Source organism: Rhinopithecus roxellana, chromosome 1 (genome assembly GCF_007565055.1).
Source record: "Rhinopithecus roxellana isolate Shanxi Qingling chromosome 1, ASM756505v1, whole genome shotgun sequence".
In the NCBI taxonomy this organism is placed as follows: Eukaryota; Metazoa; Chordata; class Mammalia; order Primates; family Cercopithecidae; genus Rhinopithecus; species Rhinopithecus roxellana.
The window spans coordinates 204,519,702-204,539,610 of NC_044549.1; the positions used below are offsets into that span (position 1 = coordinate 204,519,702).

Here is a 19,909-nt window from a genome sequence, read left to right on the forward strand (position 1 = left end):
CAGGCATGCAATGCATAATAATCACATCATGGAAAACAGGATATCCATCCCCTCAAGCATTTATCCTTTGTGTTACAAACAATCCTATTATGTTCTTTTAATTATTTTTAAATGTACAATTATTTTGACTGTAGTCAGCCTGTCGTGCTATCAAATACTAGGTCTCATTCATTCTGTTTTTTTTTGTATCCATTAACCATTCCCACTCGCCCACACCCCCAGTGCCCACTACACCTCCCAGCCTCTGGTAACCATCCTTCTACTCTCCAGCTCCCCAAGTCCAGTTGTTTTATTTTTTAGATCCCACAAATAAGTGAGAACATGAATGTTTGTCATTCTGTTCCTGGCAAGCAAATTCTTGATAGGTAATAGCAAATCTTCCTACCTTTCCTCCTTCAAGCTTCTATGAATCAAAATTGATATGTTTATTTTATTGTATCTTTGATTCTATGCATTTGGTATGTTCTCCATTTATTTAAGTTTTCTTTAATGACTTTCATAAAGTTTTATGATTTTTCTTGTACATCTTTTGTTAGATTTATTCCTAGACATTTGTATTCTAAATGCTATCTTTAAATTTATTTATTTTACCGCTGTGATAAAACTGATTTTTCTGTATTGATTTTGTAACCAGTAATCTCTTTTAATATTGATTTATCTCTCAATTATTTTGGATGCTGCATGTATAAAGTCTTATCTACCAATAATGATAGTTTTTTCCTTTCTTTCCAGTCTTGTACTTTTTTGTGTTGTTTTGCTGGCTGTGAGTTTCGTCGTGATCTTGAGTGAAAGTGGTAGTAGTGGCTTTTCTTGTCTTGTTTGCTATTTCAAAAATAAGTTTCTATTAGATTCCGCTTTGACCAACCTTGGTTTTACATTGTGTTCCCTGGACCTCACACCAAAGCTCAAGTTCTCCTGATAGGCAGATGTCCTTGTTCTCCTTACCTCTTTGAATTCCAGTTCTCACTCAGTCTCTTGCCTTTAAGTATTCCTTCCTGATTTGCCAGGTCATCAATGTATTTAAGGAGATTCTAACACTATGTCTTTCGTCCAACAAATTTCATTGCTAAAATTATGAAATCTGTCACATTTTAAGTACTACAAAATGTTAGTTGATATTAATAGTAACTAAGGCGAAGAGAGTTTATCTCAAGAAATATAGTTAAAAATTAGAGAAACACTTATAATGCACTGCACTTTCAAGGAAGTCTTTTAAGTTGACCAAGGTTATGAAAAACTGCAGATGTTACAAATGAAACCTTTAGAATGTTAACAAAGTCAATTATATTTATTGCTTACTTAATTCTGTCCGTATAATTAAATAAATTATAGTCTCAAATTTTAAATGAGGGAATTAAAGTTTCCCTGATTTTTTTTCCCCCAAAGAAAAAGTAGGAAGAAATGTAGCAAGTCGTTTACAGATTCTGCTTCATTTGATTACTTTGGATTATCATGTCTTTTTGTGGTCAGAGTTTCAAAGGTGTCAGGAGAGGTTATTATTATTATTTTTTTCTCTTTTAAAGTTCTGAATTTAGTCTGTTTCCTGTTCCTGACTTAGTACTCTCATAAATTTGGAGGGCCCTTACATGGTTGTCACTCTGCCTCCCCTCCAGTGCAGGGCCCCAGCATCTCAGTAGATGCTGCCAAAATGTTTCCCAAGACAGGAAGTTTACTACTCCTTAGTAGGGTAGAATTCTAATTTTAATTATTGGTCCAGGAGGAATTTTAAAAGTTATGGGACTGGCTTTAGAGTTTTAAATCTGCTGAAAAGAGTGGTCTTAGAGCTTTGCTCAAAATGCTTTGGAAGTTTGTTAGGCAATATTTTAAATATTGAATTTCTGATTTCCAAACTTCATGAATGTTTGGAAGAAAATTGAAAGTTTAAATTGCATTCAGGTAAGATTTAGATCATTAGGACCCTTGAAGACTATGAGTGATTTCATAGTACTCATAAAAAAGGGAGTTCAACTTGCCCACTTCATACTGTAGACTAAGATCCATTTCCTTTGAAAACTAAATTTTATTTTAGGAAAAAATGCCATAGACACTGTCAGATTCAAGAACTGCCATGCCCAGGCACAATGGCTCATGCCTGTAATCCCTGAACTTTGGGAGGCTGAGGCACATGAATCACTTGAGGTCAGGAGTTTGAGCCCAGCGTGGCTAACATGATGAAACCCCGTCTCTACTAAAAATACAAAAATTAGCTGGGTGTGGTGGCACACGTCTGTAGTCCCAGCTACTCAGGAGGCTGAGGCAGGAGAATCGGTTGAACCAGGAGGCAGATGTTGCAGTGAGCTGAGATTGCGCCACTGCATTCCAGCCTGGGCAACAGAGTGAGATTTTGTCTCAAAAAAAAACCAAAAAAACAAATAAAAAAAACTATCATGGTAGTAATATATTTAGAAAATAGTGGTAACTTTAAATAATCCCAATTAAATATAACCATATACTTTTAAAAAATTGTTAACACATATCACCATAAAATATTGTGATGGACTGGGTGCAGTGGCCCATGCCTGTAATCCCAGCACTTTGGGAGGCTGAGGCAGACAGATCACCTGAGGTCAGGAATTCAAGACCAGCCTGGCCAACATGGTGAAACCCTATCTCTGCAAAAATACAAAAATTAGCTGGGCATGGTGGCGTATGTCCGTAATTCCAGCCAAATGGGAGACTGAGACGGGCGAATCACTTGAACCCAGGAGCAGAGGTTGCAGTGAGCTGAGATCACTTCATTGCACTCCACACTGGGCAGCAGAGTGAGACTCTTGTCTCAAAAAAGAAAAAAATAAAGTTGTGATAATTTTAAACATAATAGCCTGTGTAGTATTTAGTTGTTTCCCTTGTTTATTTGTATACATATTATTTTGTGCTTTTAATCACAATGTAGATACAGTTTATATTGATTTATTTTCTGTTTTGCATTATATTCTATATAATTATCTGTCCTTAGGTCATCACAAGAAGTATTGCATAAAATAATCCACTAAAGTCAAATACTTTAATGTATTGAAACATTTATTTATTATTGATCATTTAAGTCTCCCTTCATTTTTCTTATTAATATTGTTGTTGTAACTGTCTTAATATAAACCTTTTCTTCCTTTTGAACTCTTTCCTTAGGATCCATTTCTTGTCTAGGAAACTTAGTCAAGTCATATGAACTTCTTTATATGTTGTTTTGTCTAGGATTTCTCCAGTGATGATTCTAAGTTAGAATATAACGTAGATGCTGCAAATGGCATAGTTATGGAAGGATATCTGTTCAAACGAGCCAGCAATGCCTTCAAAACTTGGAACAGGTAATATATTTCAAATACTAGTCTTGATCTGTACATAGTTTTGATTTTCCGACTTTCTCTGTGATTTGACAGCTCTCTCCTTCGTAATCCTTTAACTCCTGTAAATTCCACAGAAACTTTCCTGAACCCAGGCTATTGAAGATAGATGCCCTTTAGAAGCAGGTGAAGAATAACATCATTAATTCTAAATTCTAAAAGTAAGCAAAGATTAAATAAGGAAGCAAGGAAAATTTTTATAATGCTTGGTCTATAGTGGCTGGCTAGCTCATTATAGTAAAGAAATTTTGAATATGGTCTACCTCCTGTATTTGTCATAAAATAGATTTGAGTACAAATTATGAATATGATAGATGAATAGGACAAGTGAGCTTTCTTTTTTGGTTTCTCCTCTATATGATGTTTATGTACATTTTGACTTAGTGTTTGCTTATTGTATTAGTCCATTTTCTCACTGTTATAAAGATACTACCTGAGACTTGGTAGTTATAAAGAAAAGAGTTTTAATTGATGCACAATTCTCCGTGGCTGGGGAACAGTCATGCAGAAGGTGAAGGGGAAGCAGGCACCTTCTTCGCAAGGCGGCAGAGAGAGAGCGCTCAGGGGAAATTGCCACTTTTAAACCGTTATATCTTGTGAGAACTCCCTCACTATCATGAGAACAACATGGGGGAAACCACTCCCATGATCCAAACACCTCCCACCAGGTCCCTCTTTCAACATGTGGGGATTACAATTTAAGATGAGATTTGGGTGGGGATACAGAGCCAGACCATATTTCACCCCTGACCTTTCTCAAATCTCATATCCTTTTCACATGTCAAAATCAATCATGACTTCCCAACAGTTCCCCAGAGTCTTATCTCATTCCAGCATTAACTCAAAAGTCCAAGTCCACAGTCTCATCTGAGATAAGGCAAGTCCCTTCCGTCTATAAGCCTGTAAAATAAAAAAACAGTTAGTTACTTCCAAGATACAGGGGAGGTACAGGCATTGGGTAAATGTTCCCATTACAAATGGGAAAATATGACCAAAACAGAGGGGTCACAAGCCCCACACAAGTTCGAAATGCAGCCAGGCAGTCATTAAATCTTAAAGCTCTAAAATCGCCTTTGACTCCATGTCTCACATTCCAGGGCAGGCTATGCAGGGGGTGGGTTCCTATGGCCTTAGGCAACTCCATCTCTGTGGCTCTGCGGGTATAGCCCCTGTGTTGCTTTCATGGGCTCGCATTGAGTGCCTGCAGTGTTTCCAGGTGCATGGTGCAAGCTCTTGGTGGATCTACCTTTCTGGAGTCTGGAGGATGGTGGCCCTCTTCTCAAAGCTCCACTAGGCAGTGCCCCAGTGGGGACTGTATGTGGGGGATCCAACCCCACATTCCGTTCTGCACTGCCTTAGGGGAGGTTCTCCATGAGGGCTCTTCCCCTGCCGCAGACTACTTCTGCCTGGACCTTCAAGCGTTTCTATACATCCTCTGGATTCTGGTTGGAGGTTCCCAAACCTAAATTCTCATCTTCCATGTATCTATAGGCCTAATACCACATGGAAGCCACCAATGCTTGGGGCTTGCCCACTCTGAAGCAGTGGCCCGAGCTGTACCTTGGGCTCTTTTAGCCATGGCTGGAGTTGGAGTGGCTGGGACGCAGGGCACCAAGTCCCAAGGCTGCACAGAGCAGCAAGGTCCTGGGCCCTGGCCCACAACTGTTTTTCTCTCTGGGTCTCTGGATCTGTGATGGGAGGGGCTGCCTCAAAGATTTCTTACATGCCCTGGAGACATTTTTCCCATTGTCTTGGATGTAAACATTCAGCTCCTCATTACTGAAACGCAAAGTTTTGCAGCTGGCTTGAATTTCTCCTCAGAAAATGGATTTTCTTTTATGCCTCATGGTCAGGCTGCAAATTTTCCAAACTGTTACGATCTGCTTCCCTTTTAAACTAAGTTCCAATTTCATATCTTCTCTTTGTGAAAGCATATAACGGTATGCTTTCAGGAAAAGCCAAGTCACCTCTTGAATGTTTTCCTGCTTAGAAATTTCTTCTGCCAGATATCCTAAATCATCTCTTTCAAGTTTAAGGACAGATCTCTAGGGCAGGGGCAAAAATGTTGCCAGTCTCTTTGCTAAAGTATACTGAGAGTGACATTTGCTCCAGTTCCCAATAAGTTTTTCATCTGCATCTGAGACCACCTCAGCCTGGACTTCATTGTCCATATCAGTATCAGCATTTTGGTCAAAAGCATTCAACAAGTCTCTTGGAAGTACCAGACTTTCCCTCATCTTCCTGCCTTCTGAGCCTTCCAAACTGTTCCAACCTCTGCCTGTTAGTCATTTCCAAAGTGGCTTCCACATTTTCAGATTATCTTTATAGCAGTATTCCACTCTGCTGGTACCAGTTCTCTATATTAGTCCGTGTTCACACTGCTATAAAAATATACTACCTGAGACTGGGTAATTTATAAAGAAAGGAGTTTTAATTGACTCACAGTTCTCCATGGCTGGGGAAGCCTCAGGAAACTTAGAATTATGGCGGAAGGGGAAGCAGACATCCTCCTCACAGAGGTGGTAGGAGAGAGAGAGCTCAGGGAAACTGCCACTTTCAAACTATCAGATCTCCTAAGAACTCCCTCACCATCACGAGAGCAGTGTGGGGAAAACCACCCGCATGACCCAGTCACCTGCCACCAGACCCCTCCCGCGACACATGGGGGTTACAGTTCAAGGTGAGATTTGGGTAGTGACAGAACCAGTCCATATCACTTACGAATCTTTTTTTCCTGCCCTTTGTGAACAAAACGTTTATGAATCTTTAAGCTAGGTGATCCTGATCTTTAGATCTTTGCAATAACTTCAATGAAACAGGAGTTTTAGGAAATGGGAATTTTTTCATATGTGAAGTTGTGGCAGCTGATGCTCCTTTATTGTAAACTTGATGGCTACCAAAAACTTTGAAGGTGTTGCTAAACGAATTTTTATAAAATATAAATCTGTTAAATGTCTGTTAAAAAAATGTATAAAATATTTCATTGTATTTTCTCATGTAGTAATATACTAAAATGAAATAACTTCAGACATTATAGCTTCAACCGAAAGATTGGTTGTCGCAGGATCATTCTTCTGGGTATCAGTGATTAATTTTTTATTCAAGGATGCCTCTATTTTTGCCAAAAATAAAAAAGTAGTCAAAATTCTGTAATATGAGTAGTAGTTGGATTCTGGTTGATTTACTATTATTGGTTATAATGTGTTTATTTTATTACTTGACCAGAATATGAATTTAATGATAAAGAAGGTTTTGATTTTTTAAAAATGGACGTTAGTAAATATAATTTCCTGGTAAGTTTAACTTTGTGTACATTTTTGGTAAATGGAAAAATTTAATGTTTTATTAAAATGGATTTCTAGTGTAATTATTTTTATGTCTTGGTGTCAAGGTTATATAGAAAAAACATTCACTGGGTGGGCATAGTGGCTTACGCCTGTAATCCCAGCACTTCGGGAGGCTGAGGCGGGTGAATCACTTGAGGTCAGGAGTTCGAGACCAGCCTGGCCAACATGGTGAAGCCCCATCTTTACTAAAAATACAAAAATTAGCCTGGCGTGGTGGTGCATTCCTGTAATCCCAGCTACGCGGCAGGCCGAGGCAGGAGAATTGCTTGAACCCAGGAGGCAAAGGCTGCAGTGAGCCGAGATTGCTCCATTGCACTCCAGCCTGGGTGAGACTCTGTCTCAAAAAAAAAAGGCATTCACTGACATTTCTGAATGTCAGTGATTTATTGAGCATTTCCCCAGAATTTGATATTGACAGATGTTTACATGGTAGATGGTTTTATTCAAAATAATTTTTCTGAACCTGAGAGTGAATATAAAATGGAAAGAAGAATGATTATATTTGATGTTAAACCTGAGTTTAGAGAGCTTTAAAAATAATACGTGGGCTGGACGTGGTGGTTCATGCCTGTAATCCCAGCACTTTGGGAGGCTGAGGTGGGTATATCACTTGAGGTCCGGAGTTTGAGACCAGCCTGGCCAATGCAGTGAAACCTTGTCTTTACTAAAAATAGAAAAACTTGGCTTGATGTGGTGGCACATGCCTGTAATCCCAGCTATTTGGGAGGCTGAGGCAGGAGAATCGCTTGAACCTAGGAGGCAGAGGTTGTGGTTAGCCAAGATTGTGCTGCTGCACTTCCAGTCTGGGTGACACAGTGAGACTCTGTCTCTTAATAAATAAAAATAATAATAATAATAAGAATAGTACGTGAATATAGGAGGACCAACTCAAGTGGTGTGGTTAGAAATAATGTTTCTAGCTAAAGTGAAAATGAAAAATTGAAATTACATTTTCTAAGCTCTAAAAAGTAAGACAGTAGTAGTCTTTTAAGCCTTTCCTGACAAATTTCTGTAGCCAGAGTAGAAGTTGGGGAAAAAAAAAAAAGCAAAAAAACCAGCTTGACTGGTGAGTCTTTATAATAAAGATTACTCACCAGTGTGGTTTCATGGTATAATGGCAGAATTGAATTTTAGCCTTCAGATTTCAAAACAACCTCCTTAGAGTTTAGCAAAGTGAAAATACAGTAAATCCATAGAAACATACCATTATGTTAAGAAGAAAAGAAATGAACTTCCATGGACTACTCCAATGAGAGATGGTCTCAGACTTCAAAATGAAACATAGTAAGTGTTAGTGGAATATTGCACTGCCATTTAGGACAATAGAAGGAAATTAATTTTGATTTATACATGAACCTTTTCATTATTATTTATTTTCTGAATTACATTGGCATGGATGTTAAAATGCAGCTAAAATCAAGTGAGGAATACTGGTTAAATTTTCAATTGTAGACATTCCCTCCTATTTACAAAGTGAAAAAACATTGCCTTTGGAAATAGGCTATTTTTAAAGGCGATGCCATCTATCCGTAGTGAAATGGCAGTTATTGATTAGAATCATAGACTGTAGGACACCCTTATTTTCAGTAAAGAAATGGAGCTTCAGAGAGATAGTCAGTCTTTCAAAGTCACACAGCTGGTTTGTGAACAAATTGAGATGCAAAACCTGGAACTCTCAACTCTTCCTCAAGTATCCTATGGCATTTTTCTTGCTGCGAAAATTCCAAACCATCTTTATTTTGATAGAACAAAATACAGCTTCAACTATGAAAAAATACTTCACTTTAAAAGAACTTCCTGAAACACTTACATTAGGAAAAATTATGGAGAGCAAATTAATATTGTTTCCACATCCTGTTGAAGAACGTTTTGCCAAAAACACTAGTAAAATTCTGACTTGTACAAGAATATAGCATATAAGGCCAGTCATTGTGACTCATGCCTCTAATCCCAGCAGTTTGGGAAGCCAAGGCAGGCAGAATGCTTGAGCCCAGGAATTTGAGACCAGCTTGGGCAACATGATGAAACCCCATCTCTACAAAAAACAAATACAAAAATTAGTCAGGTGCGGTGATGTGGTGCCTGTAGCCCCAGCTACACAGGTGGCTGAGGCAGGAAGACTGCTCGAGGCCAAGAGATTGAGGCTGCATTGAGCCTCTGCATTGTGCCACTGCACTCCGGCCTGGGTGACGGAGACCCTGTCTCAATCAGCCAATCAACAATGGAAGTCCAAACCTTGTGACTAAAGTCTTTAAGTATTTACTAGGTGATAGATAAGGAACTAGACAGAAGGGAGAAGAAAGAAGAGTAATCTTTTAAATGTTATGTAGAATTATCTTCTGAATTTTTAATATTAAAAATTTGGAATTTAAATTTCTTAAAGTATCTCAAAATCCAGTTCTCTGTCCAGCTTAATCTATTTTACTGGACTTTGAGTAAAAGACTGTATTTATGATATTGGTGAGTTAATTTAAAAAATTCAGGAATTCAGTGATTCAAATATGAAGATTTGGGGGATTGTTTATGGATTACTTTTAGGGCACCTTTTTTGTTTTAGTCACCGTGGGTTACCACACATTTGCTATTACCTATACTTCTGTGGAACTTTTGCATACAGTTTTATCAAAATCAACTATTTAAAAAGACCTTCTGGCTGGGCATGGCGGCTCATGCCTGTAATCCCAGCACTTTGGGAGGCCAAGGTGGGCAGGTCACTTGAGGTCAGGCATTCAAGACCAGCCTGGCCAACATGGCGAGACCCCTGTCTCTACTAAAAAATATAAAAATTAACCGGTCATAGTGGCACACATCTGTAATCCCAGTTCCTTGGGAAACTGAGGTGGGAAAATCACTTGAACCCAGGGAGGCAGAGGTTGCAGTGAGCTGTGATTGTACCACTGAACTCCAGCCTAGACGACCAGAGCAAGACTTCATCTCAAAAAAAGAAAAAAAAAATCTTCTTTCTCCCATAAATATGATACACTTACTGTGTACCCACAAAAATTAAAAATAAAAAAAAAAATACTTTCTTCCTCAGGGAATTTCCAGATAGTTTTTAAACCTCACTTTGTGCTTCATAAATTACAAGTGTATTTCAGATGATTCCAAAATCTGGAATTTAACTGAATAGATAATATTTTGTATGATGTGATTGAAATAGCCTAAGGAGTAAAAAGTTTTATGTCTTATGTGGACTGTTGTAGTTTGTAATACCTCAAACATTTTATAAATCTATACAATATATTTTTCTGAAGATAATGTGAGGTCAGCACAGTAATTTTTCTTTGTCGGGTCATTTTCTCAGTATGGCGGCTTCCTTTCAGGCTCACATTATTGGATTATTAGAACTTAATCTCTCTTTTGCTTTTTATGATAAATTCAGAAAAGGTGAATGAAGAAGGAAAATAAATAGATACTAACATAATTTATTTAGTGATAACTTGAAAAAACTTGCTTGCTATGCTCTTTGTTGAAATAGAAAATACAGCTAAAAGCATAGAATATACTACATGATACTTTAAAGCAAAATGTTCTGTGTGCTGCTGGTATAGATGTAAATGTTTTATTTCTATTGGCCTTTTGTATTATAAGAAGTATATACATAGATTAAAGATTAATACTATGTATGTGTGGCCTTCAAGTCCTGTATATCATTTCATGAAAATGGGATGGGCAATTGGGAGAAATGTTTATTTGGCTAATATTTTATAATCTTTGACTTCCTCTATTTAGTGAACCTACTTTCTTTATGAAAACTTTTCATTTATCTCAGGTTTATATAGACAATTCCTACAGTGATTATTTTCCTTAACTTTTAGGAGCAGCTTATTAAGATGAGGTGCGAGGTACTATCTGTATTCTATAGCCATGAACGTTGAGGCAGAAAATAATAGTAGAGATATGCCTAAGTATGCTAAGTCCTATCAGAACTTCCTATGACATAGTATTTGAAGAACTTTTTGAATATTCCTGAAATTTTCAGAGTCCTAAGAGTTGGAATTAATTGTACGAATGCATATGTGTATAAAAAGTAAATGCAATAGATACTTTTGATTATTTTGTTAGGTTCAGAGCTTAAGCTTGTTTCTTAATTCTTGCTTTATTTTCGTATCATGCTAGTCCTTTGCTTATTTTGCACATTTTTCATTTTCATTCTTTTACCACCTTTCCTTTATGTTTTAATCCTGCCCCGTTTTTTCACACGACAGGAAAAAGCCCGATCATATCAGGTACCAAATGGCTTCCTTCCCTTTACCCTCATCTTACTCCAGTTTCCTTTTTGGCACGAGAAAGCTCATAATTAACTTGTGTTTCAGTTGGATTACTTGCAATGGATAAAAAGTCTCTTTATGTTTTAAATTGGGAAGAAAATATAAATACTTTATTTGAGAAATGGAATTATATCTTTTAATTGCACATCTCCTCAATTTGTTTTAATCTGTAAAGGAATATTTGATTTATTTATAATTACCCAAAGAAGATACAGATTGAGTAATTTTCCTTTTTAAAATATGTCTTATTTTTTTAAAAAGAGAAAGGCTGGATATGGTGGCTTACACCTGTAATACCAGCATTTTGGGTGGTCGAGGTTGGAGGATTACTTGAGCCCAGGAATTGGAGACCAGTCCTGGCAACATAGCAAGACCCCGTCTCTGCCAAATACATACACAAATAAGAAATTAGCTGGGTGTGGTGGCATGCCTCTGTGGTCCCAGCGTCTCCAGAGGCTGAGGTGGGAGGATCACTTGAGCCCAGGATTTCCAGACTGCAGTGAGCTGTGATTGTACCATGACACTCCAGGCTGAGTGACAGAGTGAGGCCCTGTCTCTAAAAAAAATTACATATATGTCTAAACAAATAAAAATATAGAGGGAAATAAGCCAGTAAACTCTTTTTAAAAATTTGAGCAGTAACTAGGATTAGTCCTTTTGGTAAAACCATATTGATTATGTTGAAAGAATACATTGTCAGTTTCTTACCTTTTTTTTGTTTTGCCATTTATTTTCTCTGTATAAAAATAAATTGAAGGCCGGGCGCGGTGGCTCACGCCTGTAATCTCAGCACTTTGGGAGGCCGAGGTGGGTGGATCACAAGGTCAGGAGATCTGGCTAACATGGTGAAACTAAAATACTAGATTCTACTAAAAATACAAAACAAATTAGCCGGGCGTGGTGGCGGGCGCTTGTAGTCTCAGCTACTCGGGAGGCTGAGGCAGGAGAATGGCATGAACCTGGGAGGCGGAGCTTGCAGTGAGCCGAGATTGTGCCACTGCACTCCAGCCTGGGCGACAGAGCGAGACTCCGACTCTAAATAAATAAATAAATAAATAAATGAAGTAAAGGAGCATTTATGTTCAGGCTTTTAATTTTTACCAATTGTTTACCTGTTTGACACTTAAATGGATATGTAAATAAACCCATCATCCTTATAGTTCTAGTAATAAAGCTTCTGCAGATTGCAAAGTTTGACTTTTACTCATGTTCTTGATTTCAAGAGCAGTGTGAGACTAGTGATCAAACATGGTAAAAGATAACTCGATTTTTTTGTGTACATATATATATTTTTTCCTGCCCAAATGTTGTCATTTGGAAACTCTAATTGGTATGTTAATATTAATAATATTTAATTTATAAATTTAATATTTACAACATATATTTTTAAAGTGTAATATTTAGAATTTAATAAAATGTGTATTATATTGAGTTATTTCAATTTGAGGTACAAAGTGGTACCTTATTTTTCTTAATGAAACACATTTTACTATTTTAAAAACTGTCTTGATTGGGCGCCGTGGCTCATGCCTGTGATCCCAGCACTTTGGGAGGCTGAGGCGGGCAGATCACCTGAGGTCAGGAGTTCAAGGCCAGCTTGGCTAACATGGAGAAACCCCGTCTCTACTAAAAATACAAAAATTGCCGGGCGTGGTGGTGCATGCCTGTAATCCCAGCTACTCGGGAGACTGAGGCAAGAGAATCGCTTGAACTCAGGAGGCGGAGGTTGCAGTGAGCCGAGATCATGCCATTGCACTCCAACCTGGGCAACAGAGTGAGACTCCGTCTCAAAAACAAAAACAAAATCAAAAAATAAAACAAAACAAAAAGCTGTCTTGTATTTTGGCTTTGTGGTCAGTTTCTGAATCCAAAGTTAAGTATTTTTTCTATATTTCACGGTCCATGAGCTGTGTTTAAGTCTTACTTTTCCTTTTCTTAGAAATGTTAATAACAATTAGGGCCGGGCGTGGTGGCTCATGCCTGTAGTCCCAGCACTTTGGGAGGCCAAGGTGGGTGGATTGCTTGAGACCAGGAGTTAGAGACCAGCCTGACCAACATGATAAAACCTCATCTCTGCTAAAAATACAAAAATTAGCAGGGTGTGGTGGCGTGTGTCTGTAACCTCAGCTGCTCAGGAGGCTAAGGTACCAGAATCGCTTGAACCCAGGAAGCGGAAGTTGCAGTGAGCCAAGATCACACCCCTGCACTCCAGCCTGGGTGACAGAGTGAGACTCTGCCTCAAAAAAACCAAAGATACAAGAACAACAGCAACAATGAAATGTTAATAACAACTAGGATTATTCTATAGAAAGAATTAAAAATTATATTCCCTTTTACTTACTTGATTAAAGTTTTGATCAATGTTAGGTTATTAGTTTTTTTATTTATAATAGCAATGGAGGAGTGATAGTGTCGTAAGACACACAGGTCTTAGTATAATAACTGAAAAAATGTTTTCTACCTAGGATGTATGACCTTTTTCCTTAAGAGATGTAAAATTAAGAGTTTATATTTTCTTTCCTCAGTTTATAAAAACTGATGATATGAAAACGTCATTCAGAAGCAGATAGATGGCAGAGGAACTGGGTTTCAGAAATACATATGATCCTTAGAGTTAGTAATCAGAGGGATAGATCTCTGACAACGACATATGTTGTAATACAGCATTTTGATACTATTTTTAGAAGATATTGTCTTAAGATGCAGCAGGTCAAGAGAAGTTAATTTTTTGAAGACTTCAGAAGCGTGAAAAGTTTACATAAGTGTGATTTTTGTTGCTCAGTAAAACTCTTGGTAGCTTTCATCGAATTATAGAATTTACTATGATATAAAACAAATGATTTTGTATTACTACAGTTCACCCTACTTCAAATGATTTTTACATAAATGCTTTCATCCGTATCAGAGATTGTTTCCATTGCATGTCATCCCATGTGGCAGGGTTGCACCATTTTGTTTGTTTGTAGGTATTTCCTTAACATTTCTAACCAACTATGTGTCCCAAAGTAAAGAAACCCAGAAGTTCTTCCTTTTCTAGCCTACCTCTTGATGATTTGCATTTAGAGGCAACACAGCTCATTTTATCTAGATGCTTATTTAACAAATGTCTTTTTTAATAATAAAGGTGATTCCTCTTTAAGTGTTAAGAAAACCTAACAGTCTTTCTAGTGAATGGCTTAAAAATGGAAAAGCATCTTCTAGTCATGAGATGAGAACAGCTTTGGATAATTAACTTAATTTTTAAAAACAGAAATTCTAAATGTCTAAATACAATTGATAATGCTTCATATTAGTACCAATGAAAAGGTAGAATCTCTATCTGCTAATTGATTAATAACTAATGTTACAGTAGAAATCATCTCACATGAAACTAATTTTGAAATAATGATTCAAATACTGTTTTACTTTTCATGCTTGATAAGAAGTTTTGCTTTCTTTTCTGAATGGCTTTTGGCTGTGAATTTTTTTTATGCCTTTAGGTCTTTTATTGTTTTAATAAATTAGAATTAGTAAATATGTCATACATAGCTTAGATTTTTCTTCTAAAGAAGATCATAAGTAAATTGTTTGCCTAATAATTTACAGTAATGAGCAGAACCATATAAATACTTGAGTGAATCATTTGTAGTAATAACTTTGATTAATTTGCTTAGGAGTATTTTATATGAAACTAAGACCAAGCTAATTTGTGATTATCTCTTGTTAGATGTCAGTTCTGACATGATTAGTTTTCTGTTGTGCTTATCAAATCAGACTCTTACTGAATTATCTGCCGAAAGGTTGAAAATAAAGCACAATTTGTTTCAATGTTTTTCTGTATACAAGTGGATACCTTTTTTTTTTTTTTTTTTGAGACAGAGTCTTGGTCTGTGGCCCAGGCTGGAGTGCAATGGCGTGATTTTGGCTCACTGCAACCTCTGCCTCCCAGGTTCAAGTGATTCTCCTGCCTCAGCCTCCTGAGTAGCTGGGATTACAGGCACCTGCCGCCATACCTGGCTAATTTTTGTATTTTTTATTAGAGACTGAGTTTCACCGTGTTGGTCAGGCTGGTCTCGAACTCCTGACCTCAGGTGATCCCCTCGCTTTGGCCTCCCAAAGTGCTGGGATTACAGGTGTGAGCCACCGTGCCTGGCCACAAGTGTATACTTTTATTCACAATATACATTTATGCCAACTTTATAAGAAAAGCAATTATTTCTGGGGAAAGAGGTCAGTTATTTTTGAGGAACCTCAAAAACTGTAAATTTGTACTTTAAAACAGTTATTATTTGGTGATAGCATAAAGGATAACTGCTTTTGTTAGGATGTAAATTTATGACATGAAATTAATCAAAATGTAGTACTTTAATTTTCCTAACCTGTGGTTTTAAAACATTTGTTCTTTACTTTCAATAGTTTTCCCATATTAGAATCAGTTTATATAAAGCAAAATAATACAATGCACTTCTCAAAACATAATTACTACAATGTGATTTCCAGTGCTTTCTCAAATATTTCATTTCTAACAATGGAAATAAATTATGTTTATGAAAACTTAATCTATTTTGTGTTTCTGTAGGCGCTGGTTTTCAATACAGAATAATCAGTTGGTTTACCAGAAAAAATTTAAGGTAGGTGTTAATAAGTGAAAACCCAATGAGTTACCAATTTCAGTTATTTATCTTTTTGTTTTGGTAAACATTGAAGTCTATAAATACTCATGTGTGTAAAATTTTTTTTTTTTTTTTTGAGACGGGGTCTCGCTCTATCGCCCAGGCTGGAGTGCAGTGGCCGGATCTCAGCTCACTGCAAGCTCCGCCTCCGGGGTTTACGCCATTCTCCTGCCTCAGCCTCCCGAGTAGCTGGGACTACAGGCGCCCGCCACCTCGCCCGGCTAGTTTTTTGTATTTTTTAGTAGAGACGGGGTTTCAGCGTGTTAGCCAGGATGGTCTCGATCTCCTGACCTGGTGATCCACCCGTCTCGGCCTCCCAAAGTGCTGGGATTACAGGCTTGAGCCACCGCGCCCGGCATGTGTGTAAAATTAATGTCATTTATTAGATTTCTGGTTGAGCGGGTATAAGAGGACTCTAGGGTGGAAAATTTCAACATTTCATTCTTAAAAGCAAAGTGATTTTGAATCCTGAGTTCTTAACTTCCTCACTTTGAGATGGATTTTTCTGGGTCACAGGATTTTAAAAAATGTTTTGGTAGCTTTTAAATGGTATGTATTAGTTGTACATACTTTTGTGGTACGTGTGCTATTTTGATACTTGTATATAATGTGTAAGGATCAAATCAGGGTAACTGGGGCATCAATCACCTCAAACATTTTTCTTTGTCTTAGGAACATTACAAATCTCCTTTCCTAGCTATTTTGAAATATACAACATACTTTTATTTCTTTAAATGTATCTTTGTCTAGTGCATGACAGAAATAACACTGCCATTCCATACCACTATTTTGAAGATGAAAGAGAGGATGCCTTTTAAATAATGTCACGATAGGGCCAAAGGTGATAGGACAGAATGGTTAAAAATTACATTAATTAAAATGTAAGCTGAAAGTAATTTAAATAGAACCCCTTAAATTTGTTAATATTGTTTTATATGTTTGGTTTCCTGAACCTTATTTTAAGGATGAGGAAGTATTATTTATGGGAAGGACATATTGGGATTACATGTGAGTTGAGAATATTAAAATAACTAGAAAACAAAAGAATGAATCATTAGTTATTCTCATAACTAATGATTATCTGAATGATGTTCTGTTAACTGCAAATTTCAAATCTCTACTCTTGAGATGACACTGAAATGTTACTTGCGAGGTTCTATGGTAGCAGGTTTGTATGACAGAAGCTGTTTAATCAGCTAATTAGTTCATGGTTTCTTCTATTCTGATAAACTTGGTATTAAATAGTAGAAAGTGATAAAATCTTTCGATTCACTTAGGTATTTTAGGAAGTTGTAGCTTTCTTTGAGGTATTTAAAACTTGACTGAATAAAGGCTTCTCTTTTGGAGGAAAGTAGCTTTATTATATGTGAGTGGGAACCAGGAGAGGATATGAAAGAAAATGGAAGAAAAGCCGCAGAACATTAACATTTATTGAGAATCTACTAGGTATCAACTGTTGGACCAGGCTCTTTATATGTAAACCATTTCATTTACTCTCTATGTAATTTATGAGGCAGATACAATTATTAACAGGACAAAATTACTTTTATGTCTATATTGATAACCCCTATCTGTGTCTAAAAAATTAGACCGGTTATGCCACGTAATAGTTTTAAGTATTTTATTATTGGTAGTATTAAAACCTAAGTGGAAAAGTGTGGAAATGTGGTTTCCTCACCGTAGGATAATCCGACTGTAGTAGTTGAAGACCTCAGGCTCTGCACAGTGAAACATTGTGAAGACATAGAGCGACGATTCTGCTTTGAGGTGGTCTCACCAACAAAGTAAGTGGTTCTAAAGGATCTGTGATTTGCTTTTATGTTTTTATAGTTTGTCTTAAAGAACTTCCCAGAGTAGAGGAATTTGCATTTGTCTGTAATTATCTGTGCTAAAGAAGAAAAAAGTTTTAAAAATAAATTTCAATAATTAATGTTACAGATATAGTCAGATATTTATGTAACTTCTACCATTTATCCTATTCTTTAATTCCATAAAGGTGATTTATGTGCTCATATGAAAATTTTAGCTATTATGATGATGAATTGAAATCATGAGTTTCTTTGATAACTATCATTTTATATTTGTACCCAGTAGAAAAAAAAATGAGTATTTTTATGTTTATATGGTAAATTTAAGAGGTTTTTTTTTTTTTTTAATATTCTGGGATGGGTTATTTGTTTTTAAGAGAGAATTTGTTTCATTGGCACCTTGATTTCTTCGTCAACATACTTTACCCTAAAGATACATGAAATAAAAACTTTTTTCAACAAATTATACATATTTTTTTGCTAGAAAATTATTAAATAGCAAAGTGGAAAAAATACAAAGCTTATAGGGTGTTTTTGGCATTAACTGAGTGTCTGAGAAAATATGTTATTTCCTTTTAGAAGTTGTATGCTCCAGGCAGATTCCGAAAAGCTGCGCCAGGCATGGATTAAGGCTGTTCAGACCAGTATTGCTACTGCTTATAGAGAGAAGGGTGATGAATCAGAGGTTAGTAGAGGTATTAGCAATACCAAATAATATATTGCCAAAATTCTTGATTTTAGTTGCAACATTATATGAGTATAGGTAACATCGTTTTTTATGGAAGATGATTTTATGTAATTGAAATGAGTTTTATTTTTAAAATGTGGATTTCTTTTTTTTCTCTTGATTTCACTTACCATTTTATTTCAGTATTTGTGAATGTATGTTTGTTTTAATATTTGAATATATGAACCAGATTGGAATAAGCTATTTCCCTGTTAGTGTTTTTCCCCCAAAGTATTGTGCCATTTTAGTTAATTATAAAATAATCATCATGAAAGGTATTTATAACTGAATGAAAGCAAAAAAGGGAAGCACAATATTGACTCTTAGGTGAAGGTCCCTTAAAAAGATAAGGTGAATGTGGAGACTTAGGTCATAGTCTGGCCTCATTTCTCAAAGAGCTTACTAAGAAAGTCTTTTGGGCAAGGCAGTGAGTGAGTAAATGAGTCCTGAGACATGGAACTCAGCACTTTTGGGTCATCTGGCAAGACGGTGGCATAGGCTTAGTGATAGATAATTGTCGGGAATATGGGGAATCGATTTTTCTCTAAACTGTATTTCAAAACTTACCATGGCCAACTTCCAGCTCCCAAATATAGATCAAAGCAGAACCTTTTCAGGCATGGGATTGTGGGGGGTGACTAACTTGATCCAAGCAGAAAGGCGTAGAGATGAAAGCAGGAAGTGGACCAGAAGCCAAGCTTATGTGAACTTGTCTGGGTACAAATGATGGGAACATTGACAAAGGGCATGTTGGCAAAGATAGCCCTCAATATGTCTGTCTCTAGAATCACACGTCTCCAATCTGGACCAGTTGCTCCCTAAGCCTGCAGTATGGCTGTCAGTCTGGGATTTCCTTACAAAATCATTTCTGGAGATTCTTCTCTTTCCGGTATCCCGTATCTTTCTCCTTCTTAAGAAAAACTTAAGTACTTTCTCTAGTAGCTTCCTGAAAATGAGGCATTTGTGATTCTATGCATGTCTGAAAATGTCTTGATTCTGTCCTCATATTTGATTGGTAGTTTGGCTGGATATTTTAAGATTGGAAATAATCTTGAGAATTTTAACAGCATTGTTTGTTTTTTTAGTTTCCAGTGTTGATGTTGAAGCTTTTCTTTTTAATGATCTTTTGTATTTCTCCTCTGCAGTTTCTCTGTATTTTCTGGATTGGTATTATGATTTTCTTATTTTTGTGTCCGTGTGTGTTGTTCTGCTCTACTTTCTGGGAAATCTTCTCAGTTAATCTTTCAAGTCTTCTATTGAATATTTCAGTTCTGCTAGCACATATTTAATTTCCAAGAGCTCCGTTTGTTCACTAACTGTTTATAAATATAGACCTGTTCTTTTTTCATGGAATCAGTGTTAGAGCTGTGGTTCTTAACCATCATTGCATACTATGATGTCATCACACAGGGAGCTTAAAAAATCCCCATTGCTTAGGTACCACCCCAGAACACTTGATGGAGTTGACCATCAATACTTTAACAGGCTTTCTAGGTTAGTTCCATAAACAACCAAGGTTGAGAGCTATTGCGTTAAAGGCTTCCTTTGGCTATCTGATCATAAATGTTAGGCACTAAAAACTTCTTTGGAAGCTCTGAGCACTGAATTAGGACTTTGTTGACTGTGGCCTTCGCCTAAGTCTGGACCGTTTGTTGAGAAACAACCATTGTCAGGGTCTTTTTGAGTCTTTTCCGCTGGTGTGATTTCCCAGAGAAGACTCATTGATCTCGCCTCACAGGTGTGAGGGACTGGTGGGGAGCTAA

General features: G+C 36.8%; 1 protein-coding gene across 1 annotated transcript in view; it reads left to right on the top strand.

Moving 5' to 3' along the window:
• The window catches only part of ACAP2 (ArfGAP with coiled-coil, ankyrin repeat and PH domains 2), a 169,816-nt gene that overhangs the window by 119,822 nt on the left and 30,085 nt on the right, over window positions 1–19,909 (top strand). The window contains 4 exon segments of the mRNA XM_030937036.1: window positions 3,193–3,305; window positions 15,518–15,569; window positions 17,295–17,395; window positions 17,999–18,104. Of these exon segments, the coding sequence (XP_030792896.1) occupies window positions 3,193–3,305; window positions 15,518–15,569; window positions 17,295–17,395; window positions 17,999–18,104 (372 nt within the window).